This window comes from Photinus pyralis, unplaced genomic scaffold, assembly GCF_008802855.1.
Source record: "Photinus pyralis isolate 1611_PpyrPB1 unplaced genomic scaffold, Ppyr1.3 Ppyr1.4_unclustered_Scaffold7550, whole genome shotgun sequence".
Lineage (NCBI taxonomy): Eukaryota > Metazoa > Arthropoda > Insecta > Coleoptera > Lampyridae > Photinus > Photinus pyralis.
This window is the reverse complement of record NW_022172188.1, coordinates 1-19,713: the sequence shown is the minus strand read 5'-3', so window position 1 is coordinate 19,713 and position 19,713 is coordinate 1. Positions and strand designations below refer to the sequence as shown.

At 34.8% G+C, this 19,713-nt stretch overlaps 1 protein-coding gene and 3 long non-coding RNA genes across 5 annotated transcripts; 1 reads left to right on the top strand and 3 right to left on the bottom strand.

Moving 5' to 3' along the window:
* Nucleotides 1–1,218: 1,218 nt before the first annotated feature.
* LOC116182782 lies at nt 1,219–2,610 on the bottom strand. The gene is made up of 2 exons (XR_004147611.1): nt 1,522–2,610; nt 1,219–1,359 (listed from the first exon to the last, which is right to left on the bottom strand). It is a non-coding gene; the product is annotated as an uncharacterized LOC116182782 (long non-coding RNA).
* Nucleotides 2,611–10,724: 8,114 nt separating this feature from the next.
* LOC116182784 (relaxin receptor 1-like) lies at nt 10,725–13,669 on the bottom strand. 2 transcript variants are annotated; one of them, XR_004147612.1, is made up of 3 exons: nt 13,144–13,669; nt 11,087–12,840; nt 10,725–11,036 (listed from the first exon to the last, which is right to left on the bottom strand). XR_004147612.1 is itself a non-coding variant. In XM_031503325.1 (2 exons), exons 1-2 carry the CDS (start codon nt 13,269–13,271, stop codon nt 12,051–12,053), a joined length of 918 nt encoding a protein of 305 aa, XP_031359185.1. In that variant the 5' UTR covers nt 13,272–13,669; the 3' UTR covers nt 10,725–12,050. The 2 variants fall into 2 exon arrangements, 1 of the variants encoding a protein (XP_031359185.1); XM_031503325.1 differs by having other exon boundaries at nt 10,725–12,840.
* Nucleotides 13,670–15,925: 2,256 nt separating this feature from the next.
* LOC116182785 lies at nt 15,926–16,769 on the top strand. Its single transcript, XR_004147613.1, has 2 exons — nt 15,926–16,083; nt 16,132–16,769. It is a non-coding gene; the product is annotated as an uncharacterized LOC116182785 (long non-coding RNA).
* Nucleotides 16,709–17,333, bottom strand: LOC116182786. Its single transcript, XR_004147614.1, has 3 exons — nt 17,240–17,333; nt 17,075–17,186; nt 16,709–16,991 (listed from the first exon to the last, which is right to left on the bottom strand). It is a non-coding gene; the product is annotated as an uncharacterized LOC116182786 (long non-coding RNA).
* Between the last annotated feature and the right edge of the window lie 2,380 nt (nt 17,334–19,713).

Genomic DNA, 19,713 nt, shown 5'->3' with positions numbered 1-19,713 from the left:
CGCGCTTTATTTCCACGGGGTTAGGCTTCTTATAGTGTTTTTATTCAATGGTAAAACTTAATTTCAAAATCCCAAGGGGTGACTTTTTATGCGCAACTGGAGGGTTGTTTAAACAAACTCAATCAAAGAAATGGAAATATTCACTGCACTACAAAGGTTTATAACCTTCTCAAGACATATAAGAATAATCAGTGAAACCGATTTTTAAAAAAATTCAAAATCGTGAAGGGTGATATTTTTAGGGTTGATTGTAAAAAAATATTCGGTGTACTACAAATGTTACCCCCTCTCAATGCATATGAGAATAATCAGTAAGACTTAATTAGAAAATTCTTAATTTAAAAATCCCACGAGGTGACATTTGTATGGGCAGTTGGAGGGTTGCTTGTAGACTAGAAGACTATTTAAACAAAATCAATCAAAGAAACAGAAATATGTGGCGTACTACAATTCTTCTCTATTAATTTATTTGAAAATAATCATATCAATAAAACGAAATTTGTAAAAGAATTTCTTAATTTTAAAGTGGCGAAGCGAGCTGCGCCAGAAAATGTACTTATTTAACGCTCTCCTAAAATGTAATGAGATCCAAAAAAATTTGACTAATAAAAACCAAGTCACTTTAAATTTGAAAAGAATGAAAATGGCGATGTCCCAAAATTCGGTCGATCTGCTTTCGTCCGCTTTCAATTTTAATTCCAAAGAGGGCAAGAACAACACTAAGATCTAACGAGATAAGAATTTGGATAAGAAATACATCCAGAAGAGCTGAGATCCACTTTGCATTTGGAAAATAAATATGAAATTTGGTCGATCGACCTCGGCGTCCAATTCTAAAAACAGAGATAAGAAGAATTCGGCTCGTTAAGGGTTTTGATTCACTTTGGATTCAGAAAAGTACCATTTCTTCAACCCCAATTCATCATAAACTGAATTGTTAGTGTATTTTAAGTTCAAGGTCTTTTGTAGCATTATTACAAAACGTTGCGCAAAATTGCAATATCATTTGCAGTTGAAGATTTCGCACGATAACCATTGACGTTTTCAGGATTTAAAAACAAAATTTGAAGATTTTTACACTTTTTATTGCCGCAAAAAAATGTCTATCGTAAATGAATTAGAATATCGTTACGCTCTGTTTGAGAATCGGCGCCATCTCTATCAGAAAAACCCCATCGACAACCTCTGACCCTTAAGTTATGTACTGTTTAAACAATGTTTCATTCATACGTTTATTGTAAAGTATAATTATTCACATTATACGATAAACATAACACACAAACACGACTGGCTTCCTTGCACGTGTTCTTGTCAATATGAATATATTATTTATAACCCAGACAAGAAAGACCGACTGCCCTAAAAATTAATGGAGGTGAACTTTTTAAAACAGATTCATAAATTAGAAATGCAAAAAAAGAGGCTGTGTTTGTTCAGCGAGAATACATACATCTAAACAAACACGATGTTTCATATTCATCAACATCTACTGTGCGAATTTTAAATTACTTTGACACTTACCTTGTATATATTGCGGCTAAATGTTAAAAATAGGCTCCTCTTGTGCCTTTTCACTCAGTTTATGTAAAAAACTCACTTGAAGATTTTTTCCATGGTAAATAGATACCTAACCTTATCCAGCTTCAATTATCAATTTCCGTCAACATTTACTATCACCGGGCTTGAAAACCGGAAGGGACGTGGATTCGTAAATACCTATTCTTGAGGGTGGTCCAGATTAAATATTTCTACATCAGATAAGGTGGTAGTTTTGATTATATTCAAAGTTTTAATGGTGTGCACAATATTCTTTCTCACCTCCTGTATTGCTAGGATTCCTATGTCTTCATTTCTTTGGCGATTTCTTCCATTTTACTGGGAGTACGCATTGTTCTTATGTTCCATGTTCCTTTTCTTAGTACATATCTATCTTTACATGTGCTTTTCGTTTTTCCGTATATCATTTTCCATCTCATTGCCTTAACATTACCTTTTCTTTCGTCCCTGTTGTCCCCTTTTATTAGTTTCTTCCGGATTTTGTGATTTCGCAGAGTTGCTGATTGTGCTCTTCCTCCCCGGGTGATTTTTCACTTGCTATACGCCTATATTGACTCCGTGTCTTCAAGTTCTTCCAGTTTATATTCGTGTTTTATTCAATACCAATTTGTTATGCACGAGGGTGGCTTTGTGCCCGTTTTGCCATCCCAAACTTACCAATAACGGATAAAAATTGCCTTGAATAAACAAGGAATTATGAGATATTTTTGCTATTAGGCAAAAGAAAAATGGAAATACTATTTTTATTTTCACTTAATCACAAACAACAAATTAGTTTAGTCCCAATCTGTTTCTGTCACGTGATCAAAGGGGGTTGGAGCTTGTTTTTAGCGCATTTTTGCAAATTTATTTGTATTTCAGTCTAATCGTGAACGAAGGTGGTTGTCTAAACAAACAACAAGTTTGAAAAGAGAAGAGAATACATCCAGTTGTTGACTAGTATGCACGTGATTCAATTTACAAAACCATTGGCATCAAAGTCGAAATACACCATAAACAAATGCGCCAGGTCATATTTTAAAGCGGTGGTACAGTAAGCGGTCATAACGACATGTTTACGGTGGCTGTACAGGAAAATGATTTTTCAAAAGCGTCATCCTCGATCTTTAAGTAAGTTAATAAATGTTAAAGGTTTTATTTTATGAAACCTCAATCGAGGAATGGAGCAATAAAATCGTACGATTTACATTTACTATACGTTCTCGGTAACTATAAACATTAGCCGATCTGCGTTACAATTATTAGACAGTAGAATAAATTTATAACATAATAAAACCATTTCGAAACGTGTACTTTTTTCTTTGTTGCGCCGTGGAAATATATTATGCAATATTTCCTCTTCTGTTTGCATTCCTGAAGTTGGTCTGCGTAGTGTTAACTTCAATAGAACATCCTGCCCCATCATTATCAAAGACTTCTTTCACGGCCTGTTAAAGATCCCAGCCTGCCTGGTAAATGGTCTGGTGTCTGTCTTTAGCCGTTCGGGGTGGTCACGCTCTCTTCCTTTACAATTTGCGCATAATGTTTGTAACATGAGATTGTTTCCAAAATAACGGTTAGTATTTTCGAGAATAATCAGTTTACGTGTCAATCTCGATCTTTTTTTAATACATCCTCGAAAGGTACCCGTTATAATCTAGTGTAAAGGGAAGGATACCGATGTCAACAAATAATAATAAATTAATTATGAAAAATTAATGCTCCAGTTAAAACTGCAACCAGTTTATCGACGTCTTGATCAGGGGATTCGTGACCATAAAACTTAAAAAGTGGTTTGCTGCTTTTGGTTCTGGTAGCTTAATCAGATTAGATTTCGATAAATTCACACAAAGTAAAAATGGTTTTAATGTATGCTAGCTTTAGCGCCTTAAAACATTTTTCCCATTTTGCCCGATTGTGCTCAGTTTTAAACGCCTGTAACACACGAATTGATATTCCAAATTAAGAAGAGCTGTTGTATGAATCCTATTCTGCGTGTAGAGATAATCATATTGTGTAAAACGTTCGTGTTTCTAAATACATAGAGGAGAACAATAGTTAATCGAAGGAAATATCGGAACTTAACTGAATTTAATGGCACTAAAGAAAAAAAACGAAGAATCGCATACGATTTTCAGTAGGGAAAATTTTTGTCACTCAGCTCGCATTCGGAAACCGGACTTTTAATCCGGCTCATATTCAATAGCACTGATCCTTGAACTCGTGGAAATCGATTGGCGAAGGTTACACATCGCTGTCTCAATTCATTTACTGACTGAGCAATACTAAATTGTGGGGGTGCAACTTTTCTGGTAGGCACAATGGTTTTTTTGACCAAATTAGGGCATAGATTCTCAACCTTTTCTAAAGGATCGTCCTCTTAAGGAGCAAAAAAAATAGCTAGCGCCCCCAGTCGTTTAATAGTGGTTATAGTTACTTTTGGTTGACTTTTCGGTACACTGACGCACACTGTTAGTATACCACAAAAGTTTATTATCTTCAGTTGTAGAATAAGAATATTCATTAAAAAGTATAGGTTTAAAATAGTTGCCCTACACTTGACCCTTAAGGGACAGTTATGTGAATATGTGCATAGCATGATTAAATGAACTCCTCCATATGAAGATATTTTATATAAATCATTTTTTGATATCTCCGCTAGTTTTCGCAATAATTGGCTGTTTCAAGATAAATGGGACAACCTGTATAAAAATTAATTAAGTAACATTGAAATATAAGATGGTAGTGGCAGCTCACAAAAGAAGTGACCGATACACCTTAATGGGTTACATTTAAAAAGGTGCAGTTAAACCCAAATAAATTATCCCCTGAAGCTGATATATTTTCTAGGCAAAAATGCTGGCTTCAAAACTATCATATATAACCCGCTATTTATTTTCGTTTTGTTCGAAATTTTATTTGTTGCTTAAAATGATCTAATCTAAAACGTCTGTTTTTTTGATCGAATATGTGTAAGGGATGTAAGTATCAGAAATTGCCAATTGCGCCCAGTAAAGAATCCCCTTATCATGTTGAAAATATGAAATAAATTAATGAGGAGATTCTCCATCGCTATATCTAATTATGGGAGTAGTTACTTTTGTGGTAAATCCAACACTTATTTTTCTTCGATTTGTTAAGTTTAAGGGATTCACAAGCAGCCATTGAGTCTATAAATAACATACCGTACCGTATTGAAATGACGTCACTTTTTAAGGCCTTTCTCCTACACTTGCTATACAATAATTAATTCCCGGGCGTTTTAACTCCTCCAATTGTGCCAACAAATGAACTCTCTTTACGTAAGAAAATCCTCTCCTACTTGCTTTGTAATCCCCAATTGTTAGGGTTGTAAAATTTGTGATCCTTGAACGATAACGTTTAAGAGATTCACCAGAAACCCTTCATTTGCGCCTTCTAAGTAAATAATATCCCTTACCGTATTCAAATTACGTAATTTTTCAAATCTTGGATTATAATATTTAATGGTGGAGGACTATTTGTTTCTTCGACCGAAGGAACTCTCCCATTGCGCCTATAGAACTAACTCCCTTAACGTATTGGGATTAGGTAAATTTTTTAAAGGAACTCGTATTGTAACTTTTGGTGGGACATCCAATAACCATAAATTGCGTCAAAATCCATTTTCCTACTTTATTCTGAAAATCCATTCAATGGAACTTTACATCGAATTAAAGTAATTGCGAGGTTGATCTGATTGATCAGAAACACCGCCGTTTTGTGGTAAAATTTGATTGGGCTAATACTTAAAATAATAAATGGAACAAAAGTCAAGTTGATTATTATAACTCCTTGCTTTCAGTAAACAAAAAATGCCGTTTCATTTATCATTTCTTTGTATAGGTAAAGAATAAGATTCAGCTCTAAAAAGAATCGATTTGATTGTGCCTATAACTTTTCCAAATCTCTATGAACAACATAATTATTGAATACCTACGTGTAAACAAGTCAGGGGAAAACCAGACCTCGACGTTATCTTTCCTAACACTAGCGTTGAGGTATTCCAATTTCCAAAATCAGTTCCATACACGAGCTCTAAGTGACAAGTGTTAGTGTCTCATAGAGGTAAGAAAACTAAGCAAGGTACAATTTTAGAAGCAAAATAGCTCGTTTTTATTATTATAAACGATATAATTAATAAAGTATGTTTGCATATCTCAACCAAAATACGCTTTTTAGCAGTATTGTGGGCTTTTAAACGTTTGAAAATTACTCAAATGATGCGTTTCTTAAAATGCATTCGCTATTATTTATTTATTCACGCTTACCATTTGAATATAGTTTATAGTCAAACAATTTCCATAAAAAATGCAATGGCATTCTTGATTATACAACGGAGAAGTGCTTGGATGCGTTATTGATCCCAAAAATGGTTATTTTTTCCTCATGTTTACCTGTAGATACATATTTCTACTACTGCTAGTATTGTAGGTACCATATTCTAATACCATGTATTGAATAAAGAATCTGATATAAATGCTAATACTCAATATGAGAAAAACTAGATTTTTAAACATGGTTTCCCAGGTCGAATGATATTGCGCGGGCATAACTTTAGTATTGTTGAAAATGGAGATAATGTTAAATGGGCCAAGTTTCGTGTGCTGATCACAATTACGACTAGACAATTTCAATACTCGGGCCCCATGAAACACTGTGAACCAACTATGTATTTCCAAAAATCAATGTTGTTGACAAAATTGAAAATGAAAGTTTCTTATTTCGATAGGGCCACCTCTACACAGAAATGGCGTCTTCAGTGGAAATCATTTTTCTCTCATTCTTGGTCATTGTGTATCACATGGACGTGGACCATTTCAAGATCCTACATACTGAGGTTTGCGGATAAATTTGATAAATTCTCTCGTTGTGGATTTTCTATCATACTCCATTTCTTCCCTCGTCAGGGCTGTGGAATTTATATCAATCACTCTCAGCAACTCATCAATCTCACGCACAACCAACAATAGAATTTGTTTTAGGAAAATTCATTGCCACCTATCAGCGGTTCGTTCATAGAATATTTGTGAAACAGTAATAAATTGCGGAAATCTTTTAATTTTTTGAAAAACCATTTAACGTAAATGTAAGACATACTTCATGCAACAACTCCTTTTGGATTGATAAATTCAAATATTTAAAAATATATAGGGTGACCCATATAAATAAATGAGCTTTAGGTCCTAAAAATTTCCTGAATTTTAATTAAGTTCCCTAGTTTGACTTTGTGACCATTGTTTTTTAGGAAAAAAGTCGAATCACAAACTTTTATTAGAAGCGTTTAGTTTAAGGAAATTCGATACTATTTTAAACTTGTTATTCTATCAAAGATGTATAAAAAATAAATAAAGTTTTCGCCTTATGGCGCATTTTCCATGAATTGATCAGTACTTCGGGAAAGGTCATGTCTATTTATGTGTACAAATAATTAATAAATAAGAAATGCATGCGCTCATCTGACTGTTATAATATGTGATGTGTTTACCTTTACTAGAAGAATCTTTGGTTTAAATTTCAAAAAAAATCTCCATAAATAAGAAAAATCACATTGCGCAGTTTACGCATGTACTCATCTGATTTTTACATCTGCGATTTGCTTGTCTTTACCCGAAGAATCTTTGATAAAAATTTGAAAAAACATTATGTATAAATAAGAAAGTTGACATGGCCAGAGCTATAAGCTACCGAATGCAAAAAGAACGAACTAAATATCTTGAAAACTGTAGTTTAGGCCTCGGACAGACGGACGGTCGGACGGAGTAAGTGGCCATATAACCATGATTGATTCGGCGTTTTTCCATTACCTTGTATTATTAAGAACGTTTATATAATCAGCGCTTCATTAGTTTTTTTTCGTAGGAATTAGATCTGTTCTGCGCTTCTAGAAAATGACCTCTTCTAGAAGAATTGGAATACGATACAAACCGATTTAACTAGATGGTAATTCAGTTACAGCGCTATATAAATAAATCTGCATTCGGTAAATCGTTACAGATTTTGGATCCACTATACAGGTTGATTCAAATTCGAGGGCCACCATGGAGATCTCGGAAACTGTAAAAGATAGGTAGGTAGTTCAAATTTGGCGTATTTTGATGATTAACAAAATGACCTTTTGAAACTGAACAAATTCCAACTACTTTCGTAGATGGAATTTTGCAAAATCGTTTTAAAAGAGATTTAAAAATAAACGACACATTATTATGGCCACTTTTTCCCTCTAGCAGATAGTTTTAAATTTTAAGTCTGATGTTTCGTCTCTGGTTAACGATCATCAACTTTGGTTTTTCTTATGGAAGTTATTTTTACTTTTTCTGTCATTTGATAGAGCATTTTTTCTGATTTCAGAAATGTAAAGATCACTATTTTTTAAATATTGTTAAAATATCTTCTTTTTTGTAGTGTATGTTCGTAGTTTCTTGCTTTTTTATGAATTAATAGTGCCATTTCTTATTAAAAATAGTGATATTTACATTTTTAAAAACTGAATGCTCTATCAAATGACATAAACAGTAAAAATAACTTCCATAGAAAAAACGAAGTTGATAATGGTTAACCGGAGACGAAACGTCACACTTAAAATTTAAAACTAGCATCTTGTAGAGGGAAAAAAGTGGCTATAATAATGTGCCATTAATTTTAAAATACATTTTCTAATACCATCGGTAATAAGTTAATGCAAAATTTCGTTTTTTTCATCTCCGAAAGTAGGCGAAATTATTCAAAACGGCATTGTGTTAAGTATCAAAATACGTAACTTCGCCAATCTCCCTATCTCCTACAGTTTCCGAGATCCCCATGGTGGCTCTCCAATTTGAATCAACCTGTATAATTAGTTCATTAAATTTAACTTTAAGGTTACAAATGGTCTGGTACAAGATTTCATTTTTTCTAGTTGCTTAAATGGTAAAGAGAAAAAACCAACTTTGCCAATGCGACTGACGCATAAACCCGACACGTTCTTTCTTGTCACCTATTTTGATGGGAGTTAGCTCGTGTAAAGGTGCAAACGGAACTAGGGAACGCGACTTTTCTCCGAAGTTATTAAAGATGCAAAAAAATCTTGCAAATAAAATAGTGAGCTACATAAATTAATGTAAATCAGAAAAAAATATATTTCGGAGATATACCTATTTTTGACTTTTTTAAATGGCCCGCCCTGTATATTTTTATACTGTTTGGTAGGAAAGTTAACCTTCGAAACTTAATAGAATTCGAGATATTAAAGAAAATATTAAAATAGCTTTACAAAATTATTGAGTTACGAAACATTTTAATTTACAAATGTAAATCAAATTATTGTCATACTGGTAACACTAAAAATGTTATTCAAAATTTTCACCGTTTTAACGAATGTTGATTTACAGTATTATTAATTTTATTCTTTATCTCGTTCACAGCTTCTCTTATTCTATGTTTTAATTCTTCAAGTGTAGTTATGTGCGTAACATAAACTTTGTTTTTGATGGGACCCCATGTCTGTACTTCGCCAATAATGCGTATTGACAGCGTCTTATGCCTATACCATTATTGGAAAAGTGGTTTTCATCTGTCCGTAAAATTTTATTTAGAAAATCTGGATTTCTGCGACATGCTTGAATTACATAATTGCACAAATAAAAGAAAACATTATTTCCTACCAAATAGTATAAAAATATACAGGGCATACCATTAAAAAATAGTCCAAAATAGGTATATCTCCGAAAATTAAAATATTTTTTGTTTTACATTAGTTTATGTAGCTTACCTGCAGAAACACTAAAAATTTTATTTGAAAGATTTTTTGTATGTTCCCTAGTTCCACACCCTGTATATACAAGTTTGGCACCTCACAAACGTCCTATCTTCTCTAGGTTTTACATCATCTTACAGATATCATTATTGTCAAAAATTAATAAAGACACGAAACTTTAAGTTGGTGTACTTTTACACCCTACAATTTTAAATAAATCATAATTTTTTCTAACCCTTGTCGTTGCAGTACTGCTGCTTTTCTGTTTAACTGCAATGTTCGACTTCATTAATGGTGGGTTTATACATACATTATCATTAGATCACTATCATTAAATTAATAAAGAGTCGCCAATAGAATCAAAGGTTCATTGTGTGTCGCTAACCAACGAAACCATACCATTGTTTCTATTGGGCATTTATTAATGATCTAATGATTGTGAACTAATGATGTAACAGGACCACTTGGTGTAGGAGTCTGTCCTAGCTGTTAAGATGACCCACTAAAAACGGAGGTCTTTTTTTAATTTGTAATTATTTATAATCATTTAATTGAGGAGGGAGTAGGGGTGAAAATCTAGAGCAGAAGTTAATTACCTTACCTACCTATTCTTTGACGATTATACTTCATCTTGATGGAAACGCCCTCGAAGTAAAAACACCCCGGTTTACATCACGAAGATATTCTATATTTCTTCCACTTCCACCACTGCCAGTTTTAGAAAAGTAAAAATTTTGGATTTTCATTTTTTAAATGCCTCGCCCTTCGCGAAAAAATACATTACTGTTTCCTATGGTGCGTTCTATATGGGACACACTGTATGCACTTATAAGGAACAGAAACACTAGTAGTTATATGGATTCAACTCTTTTGCTTACAGTGTCTGATGTTGTTAGGGGTGCCACAGACAAAATACATTAGGAGTGAACAGATTGGCACCCTTATTCAATTCAGCAGGTAGTATGTAGTAATGTCGTATATACGTGTCGAAGTTGATGATATTGTTTTTAAATTAAACCCTTCATTTCTTGGCAACCAAAGGCTGTAAGGAACTAGACTAAGAAGTAATGAGATCATTGTTTGCATGGAATTTTGTTAGAAACGTGAACATCTACAGGAGAAAGTTAGGGGTTGTAAAGATTCAGTTTTACTGAATATCTCTGCCTATGGTCATTAAAAATAAGTAAATAAATAGGAATTTTAAAAGCATCTTCAGATTAGGACTGTGGCAGCTGGTGTCCAGAAAAAAGGTGATGACTAACAACAGTAATTTTGGTTCAAATAATATCGTGCAAATGTTTTTGTAGTCCTAAAAACAGATTTAATAACGTTTAAAGGAGGAAAACCGTCATTAGATGACAAGCCATAATACATCATCTGTCTAATTTTTCTCACTTAAGTCTTGTAACCTTTTAATTTTCGCTAAAGGCGTTCAGTTTGTTTCTACATCTACTATTTGATACAGTCTATAAATAACTATTTACAAAATTTCACTTAAAATTAAGGTCAGGTACAAACATTCCTAAAATTAATTATGCACGAAAGATGAAAAAGTCAAATATTTACAGGGAAGCGCACGAATGAACAATGATCGTCGGCTTTTTCAGTAGTAATAACCACCAAGAATATTAATTAACTTAAGTAACTGCATATGCGAATAAACAATTACGTGCATACATTAAATGAAAAAAAAATCTCTTAGGTGTTATGCAACGACTAGAACGCAGTTTGCATATTGATAAAAAATCTATACAGGAAAGACGCATTAATAACATGCAAACTTGGCTTAATATTCACCTGGCTACATTTAAAGGATGTGACACATGAACTGCTTGCATGCAAAATATCCTTAATGCTGTACTTTGCACATAAATAGCATTAGAAAGCAGCAAGCTTGAAAATATGAAATCTACAACAAAAACCCTCTGGGTTTTTCTTTAAATAATATTTACTATTATTTACACGTGTCGAAACTGCTATCAACAATAATCTTGACTTCTAAACTTAGATGGACGCCACAAATAAACAAAACACGTGTCTTATCTTTGGCAATAAACAATCAACACTTCGATATTTTTTGATATTCAATTTTTGATGAAAAAAGTTTCGAAAATACTGACATAATCATCATCTATTCACTCGAATTTGTTAATATTTCCAATAATTGAAATATTGACAAAGTTTCATTTATAGCGGACTTCTTGATACAAGAAAAAATTTGATTTCGATGGAGGGAGACAAAGTTTTCCACTGCAAGATCTTCCTACATTGGCCGCGGAAAAAGGGTAGTGGAGAGTCATAAGTTATAATCTTTTGGCGCAAATATCATTCAAATAAACTAGTTGTAATGAAATGTAAATCACGTTAAAGATAGTGCCGAATATTTATCACAATTATCGCCCCAAATTGCATGCAATCACCGTTCCATGCTGGGGTTGTCGCTCTTATCGATGGAACAGATCGAAAGGTCAGTAGAGCAACAACTTAATAAATTGCACGTACTTCGATTACCAAATTAAGATCTCGTTAAATGGATAACCATGGCTTACAGTGGAAAAATCAACGAGTCAATAGATGCATTTGGTTGATTGATTATTTTGGACGCTATACTCTAATCAGTCGGTGCACTTCAACTTCACAAACACTTCGGTCGGGGCCTCCTTTTACGGCCCTAATCTTACACAATAGTTTCCTCTTCGAATTTTCAGTCGTCAATTCTCACATTCTCGGCGAAAATCCAAATTAAACTCGAGAGAACCACTCACAATTTGCTTAAATCCTCGCCAGATTCCGGCATCGCGTTTAAAAGCTCGACCAGTTGCGTTACGGACTGTCCCGTTACCTTTTTAAGGGGCGGCTCGAATCGTAAACTTAAGGGCGTCCCTTCTAAGTTTACAATGCCCGGAATATGTTTAAACATAGACTCGGCGAGACGATAAACACCTGTATTTGCCAAAGATAAATAATGTAATTTATTTAACGCCCTAAAACTGTTCGTGGCGATCTGATGCACTTCGTTATCGTTCAGCACTAAACTCCTCAGGTTAGGCACCCCTAAGAAGGTCACTTCGTAAATTTGATCGATCTGATTGTTTGATAGCACTAAATACTGTATGGAGGTGGACAGGATGAACGTTTGGAGACGATCGAATCGTAGTCGATTGTTCATTATTACCATTTTTTGTAGGTGGGTGTTTGAATTGAACGTGTAAGGATCGATTGATGTTATCATGTTATCAGAGAGGTCGATCTCGTGTACTGTCCGAACGCCCTGAAAGGCGTCTACGCTGACGTTTGATATTCGATTTTGTTGCAGAGATAGCTTTTTGACGTTTATGTAGCTGTTGTTCCAAAATATATAGCCAGGTAGGTGTTGAATGTGGTTGTAAGATACGTCGAGGGTTTCTATCTCTTCACTTCCTTTTGGTATGCCGGTTAATCCCTGCGACAACAGAATTAAGTCTTTTCTACTGGATCTGGAACTGCAAGGTGACGTAACACTTTCCAGACTAGACGGTGTTGGAGTGAGAGGTGTACATATGGAGATGATGCTGGAAATTAAGCGTGTTTTGTGAGAATTGTGAGGAATAGTGGGACGATTTTATTTACTTTCTTACAGTCGAGGCAAAAATACTCGGATTATACGGTTATCAACAAGAGATAAATGGGTCCAAAAATAGATTACTCCCCTTTAATTTGCCTTAAACCAGATCTGCCGTAGTACAACTATGTGACTATCTAATGTGTGCAACAGTGTCTTAAGGCAACGATTTTTTAGAATTGTGCAGGGTTCAGAACGATGTGGATTAATTTAACTGGCATTGCCATGAGGGTGAAGTTTAAAGGATACTTACATTGCCTGAATCATCACAAACAGCAGGCAGAAAACACAACTAATAAAAACCGCCATAGTTTTCAGCAAGTAACACTGCATATACAGAGAACCTCGTGGATTGTATGTGAAATCAACAGACGTTCTCATTAGGTTATCAATAACTAATCGTCTAGATATTTCTACGTCAAGAAGTTGCAAGCGCGAAATTTAAATATTTAAAACGGCCACGATCGAGGTTGACCATGGCAAAAAGTGGACGAAATTTTGGTCCCGTGCTCCCGGCACAAATTACGCGAAATCCACCAATGGCACAAATGGCACCGATTGCCTTTTAAAAAATGTTAAAACTGAACTTTACTCAATGTAATTTAAAAGCTAATGAATTAATCTCTACTGTTTATTATACAATATCTCCGAGAAAAGTTATCATAGGTCAATACAAAGCCGAATTATAACGGCGAGCTGTTTCCTTATTTTAAACAAAACGCGTGCATTTTGGCATTTACCACATTTTTTTTTCGTCACGAAGTTACAGTTTAATCGCCGGCTGGGTTGGCATGTGATACAATAAAAACTTTAAGAGCGGCTTACGTCTTTATGGGATTTTTATGGGAATGTTTACGTCTTTGAAACTATCACCAAGGGAATACGAAAAATAACCACCGCAATTAAAACTTAATAAACACAATATTAGAACGTTCGCGTTGCACTATTTTTGAAGTCGGTCGGAAATTATCAAATATTAAAACGGTGACCCAGCATTGCAAAAGGCATATTTCGAAATAGGATCGATAAGACCAAAAACAAACGTGATGGTGGTTATTTTACTGGAATTGATAGAAAAAGTCCGCGGTGAAATACCCAAAGTATTGACTGGCAGTGATTCGAGCCCCAGTATCCAACAAAAAGGTAGTCAAGGATATTCTTCATCTAGAAAAGTAAAAAACCCCAGTTAAGTTTCACTGGTCTTTACGTAGAAATTTAATGAATTAGATTTATTGATTGAGAGAAAAAATGTACATTGTACAATGTCTCATAATCTTAAATATCACTATCATGTAAAAAGAGACAAAGGATAAGTGGAGAATAAGCTAATTAATTATACTTACTTGCATTTATGTAATCTTTTCCTTCCTCTTTTACACTTCCTGGCGTTTATACGTGCATCATTTACTTGCGTTTCTGAGATTTGTGGCAATCATTTTTGGAAAACAAAAATAATGACCACGAGGATCGAGTTCTGGAATGTAATAATTTTTTCCCATTGAATTCGTGTAAATTCTGGTGAATATCTCTGTTCGTATGATGGTACTTACGATTCATACATTGAATTTTCTAAATTTTATCAATGAACAAACTTCACTAAACTACCGTGACCTTTTAGTGAATTTTTCAACAAAGTTGAGGGCGCTATTGTGGCCATTTTTTTTCAAAATCTCTCATTCGTTCTTCTTGCACTTACTCGGTAGGCCTGAAGAAAAATCTTTGTAATTACAGGACCCCGAAATTTGTTTAAAAGTGTCATCAGTTCGAAAATGTTCAATGTTAAATAGGTAAATCAAGTGAATTTTTATGCCCATACGTATTTTGATCAATGGATGTAGGATGTCGAAAATCTTTCGTTATATTTTTGAGTAGCTATTTGCCCGTTAGCTTTGCTTAAAAAAATATGCTTTAGTGAGCCGCAGCCCCATTTTTTCATTAGTTCTGAGATTAAAATATTACTTAGTCTTTAATTCATAGTTTTTGATCCAACTAGCAATTTGAACCGAGAAAAGTGTGAGTGGTAGCTTGATTTCAAGTGGACACCCCCACTTTAAAAATCGGTTTCCCGGTGGAACTAAGCGGGTACAAATTCTAATTTTGTGGGTACAACTTAGTCTTTAATTAGTCCTAAATTATAGGCATATTTTTACTTGATTTGGGCAAAGTGGGGGTGCGAACTTTATCAACCTATAAGGTTTATAAAAGATCCGCTGGTCCCTGGCCGAGCTAATCTTTGAAATACCTTTTTCTATGAATGGTTCAAAATGCTGGGTAGTTGCCGCCAAACGACAATTTTTTAAAACTACATTACAAAAATTGACTCGACACGACACTTCTCCTACTAACTACTTGCTGAAATAAATTGTGGCAATGTATTGGTCCTCCATCATTTCAGTTTGCGTTTCTTTCGCTGTTCATGTCTATCTGCAGTTCGTGTTATTCTAGGGCCATGTCTAAAGTGTACCTTTTTAGCGTAGGTAACATAACGAAGTTGAAGTAACGCTTTATGTGCTCGATTTTCCGTCGTCTATCTGCCTGTTCCAACGAGGTCTCGGCCACTGGGCCACCTAGTGACTACGGGTTTTCGCTAATTGATAGCTGTTATGGTTTATATTTGTCCGTTACTCATCATTTATAGATGTGTTACGCGGCAACACCCACTAGTGGGTTTTAAAACATTTTTAAAATTTGATAGTTTACATTACAAATAATAGCTATTTATTATACAAGGGGGAAAAGTCAATGTTTTTAGCGCGAGCATAAGGATTGCCTCCCGACGCGTAGCGGAGGGAGGCAATTATGTGAGCGCTAAAATTTGCTTTTTCCCCGTGTATAATACACTATTTTTTTCTATACACCTCAAAATAATCATTACTATAAAAACAGTAATCTATTGTCGAAACCGCCATTGGCATTTAGATACGCAAAACACAAAGCACGTGCGTTTATAAGGAAAGCTAGCTTACCCATCGCTCCCGAGGTTAATCGAGTTGCCGAGCAGGTTCGCCCAGTGCGTTACTTCTTCTAGCTGTGGTATTCGTAAATCGTGCAGGTACACCACAGAATATTTGTGAGGTGCACAATAAAATTAAAAAGTTAGGTTATATAAGTAACTAGGTACAATATGCATTTTTCAACAAATTGAGCAGCAGAATTATAAAACAGAAGAGTAATTTGTGTATAACTAACAACTGTAAGTTGCTGCTAAACAATCATAATAATTAGAGCATTCAATTTCTAGGTTACATAATTTGCATTGCATGGAACTGCAGGCTGCCCTGTTTATCTCTTTATAATCAAGATATCAATAAGATGGAATTATAAAAATGGAGAATAAGTTACTGGGAGTATATTATTCATACAAAGTTATGTGGAACAAAAGTTCTACTAAAAATGTATGAATGGGAACCTTTTTGCTGCAAAATGTATTGTACCAAAGAGTATTTGATTGTACTTATACCTACATAATTGACACATGTAGGTACCTTACTAATAGAAACTAACACACATGTAGTACAAATTGTAGTTTATAAAAACGTTCGTCAAAGTGTAAAAGGTAATCTACACACGAGCTTTCAGACAAGTTTGTAACGTTATTTCTTCCGATTTGTACCACTGATTTATGGTGTTCTTACGCTGCTGTAAAGCTTCGTTTTACATAGAAATTACATTCTCATTTTTATAACAATTTCGCCCTACATGCTTTTTTATGTCCAGTGTGAGTACATCACTGGCGTTCATACCCTTGAGGTTTTCGGGGCTTCCAATGTTTTCATCCCACTTGACGAATCGGTGAAATGATTACTCAATGTATTGCTTAAGAAATTTAATTAATAGTTTTGCGATGTAACTTTTTTACAATAAAGCTCTGAGGTTGGAGTCTTTTTTTAAATTTCAATCTATACACAGCGACGAGGTGGCGACAACTACCAATAATTGAATTTTCAAAAACCATCAAACTTGAACTTTAAAAATGGACAGTGATAGACTGATAGTGAATGTAGTGTTTCCGGTACTCTACCTGATGTAATAATTGCTGCATTCCATTCGATTCTGCTTCTGTTATACCCGAGATACCTTCCAAAGGAACAGAAATTGCTGCTGCAAATTCAATAGAAATTTTTTCAATTAATAATGATAACAGTAAATTTGCACCAAATAAATAGTTTCATTGTTACCCGTACCTTGAATCCAAATGTGTAGGTTTTAACTGTACAATTAAAATAGTGACCACAAAGACCTCGGAGTAAGAACTAAAAAGACAGTCTCGTTTTCTTAACCTCCAAATCACCTAACCTATAAGTAAAATTTAAATTCTTTACAGTACTAAACCCTTTGACAGTACTTACATACGGTTTTTTACGATTAAATGGAATGATTTATATAATGACATTTTGCGAAATATTGAAATGTTACGTTTATAGTTAATCATTTACGTTCAAGTTCAAATTGATGATTGACATTTCGATCGAAGATAATTTGTGATTGGCTTAGTTAATTTCCTAATTTGCGTGACGTCATTTCATTTTTTCCCTAGGGAAAAAATGAGCCACTTTAGCCCCGCATATGCAGTTGAAAATCGTGTCATTTTACACAGGGTATAGAAAAAAACAAATTTTTATTTTTACTGTAGGATCCATACTGTGGCTCCTACATAGGCTGTTTAGTAATAAAAAGAAAAAAAAAACAAAAATGTTATGTGTGTACGTATGTCTTCAGGTAAAATTGTCAATTGACTCGTCTTGCAGACGATCATCCTCGTCACATTTTTCCTCGGAATCGACTAGGCACTACTCTTGCAGTGACAGAAAATTGAATTTAACAGTGCCATGAAGCGAGGGTTGTGGTTGATTCAAGATAATAACCTATTCCTTGCTTTCCACCCTGAATTTCAGAAGGTAATGTTTTCAAATCAATTTTTAGCGCATTTTTAATTCTCAAAAAGGCAGCGACGGCGTTAGTGCTTCTTAAACAGATGGGCATAAATTGGTCCCAATACTCTTAAGGTGGGCACCTAACAAAATATTTATTCGGTATTTTTAAAACCTCACCGGATCCCGAAGTTTTAGTCATTTTTACAAAAAAGAATCAAGCAAACATTTTTCAAATAATATAGTATTTAAACAGCGCTTAAGTTCGTGCGTTAAAATTTTTCAAAATTTGAGTGGACACTTGACTTAACAGATTGGGCACGTGCCCACCCAGGCCGCCCTGGCGCCGTCTCTGCAAAAAGGAGCTTAACGTTTCACTAACTGTCGGATTTTCGGGCTCATTTTATAAATCGATCGAGATATTGCAACGGAATATCGTAGAACTTTCGGGTTTTCGACATTATTATTATTATGGTCGGTGTTTCTTGTGAGAACTCAGGTCTAGCCTGGTTAACTAATCGCACGGATTAAAAATCAAGTAACGATTAGTGTCTGTGTCTGTGTCTGGTGAAGTTATGTAGGGTCCTTAAAAAAAAAAAAAAAAAAATCACACACGTACATTGGACATCTAGGGATAATGTAATTCGTACTTACCAACATACCTATTGATGGGCACAATAGCCAACGCTATCATTATTATTATTATGGTCGGTGTTTCTTGTGAGAACTCAGGTCTAGCCTGGTTAACTAATCGCACGGATTAAAATCAAGTAACGATTAGTGTCTGTGTCTGTGTTTAAATGGAGTTTATTGTGTAAGTGTTTCTTTGGCTTTGCGTTTGGGTTGAATACGAGTGGGTTGTGATAACGTGGTGTGTTTCTGTGAAGAAGGAGTTTTGTGTTTTTTAATTGTATTTATGGTCTTTCTTTGTTCCTGAGGTCGTGTTTGTGAGGTTGCTTGGGTTTTTGGTGGAGATATTGCAGTATTTTGTGAGCCTGTGGTGCTGTTAAGGTTTTTGCGTTTCGGTTGTATACAAGTGGGTTGTTTCTGAGAAGAAGGAGTATTGTGTTTTTTAACTGTGCTAGGGCGTGTAACTTTATTGGATGGACCTGTCTTTGTAGTACATGTTGCGTTACTTGTGTTTATGGTGTTTCTTTGTTCCTGAGGTCGTATTTGTGAGGTTGCTTGGGTTATTGATGGAGATATTACAGTATTTTGTGAGCTAGTAGTGCTGTATAGGTTTTTGCGTTTGGGTTGAATACGAGTGGGTTGTGATAACGTGGTGTGCTTCGGCGAAGAAGGAGTTATGTGTTTTTTAATTGTGCTAGGGCGTGTAACTTTATTGGGTGGACCTGTCTTTGTAGTGCATGTTGCGTTACTTGTATTTATGATGTTTCTTTGTTCTTGCGGTTGTATTTGTGAAATTGCTTGGGTTTTTGGTGGAGATATTTTAGTATGTTGTGAGCCTGTAGTTCTGTTAAGGTTTTTGCGTTGCGGTTGAATACGAGTGGGTTGTGAAAATGTGGTGTGTTTCTGTGAAGAAGGAGTTATGTGTTTTTTAAATGTGCTAGGGCGTGTAACTTTATTGGATGGACCTGTCTTTGTAGTGCATGTTGCGTTACTTGTATTTATGGTGTTTCTTTGTTCTTGAAGTTGTATTTCTGTTGTTGCATGGGTTATTGGTGGAGACATTACAGTATTTTGTGAGCCTGTAGTGCTGTTAAGGTTGTTGCGTTTGGGTTGAGTACGAGTGAGTTGTGTTTGTGATAACGTGGTGTGTTTCTGAGAAGAAAGAGTATTGTGTTTTTTAGCTGTGCTAGGCCGTGTGGGTGAGGGCGTCTTTGTAGTGCGTGTTGCGTTACTTGTATTTATTGCGTTTGTTTGTTCAGGAAGTTGTGTTTGTGTGGTTGGTTGAGTTAAGGTTGGAAATATTACAGTATGTTGTGTGTCAT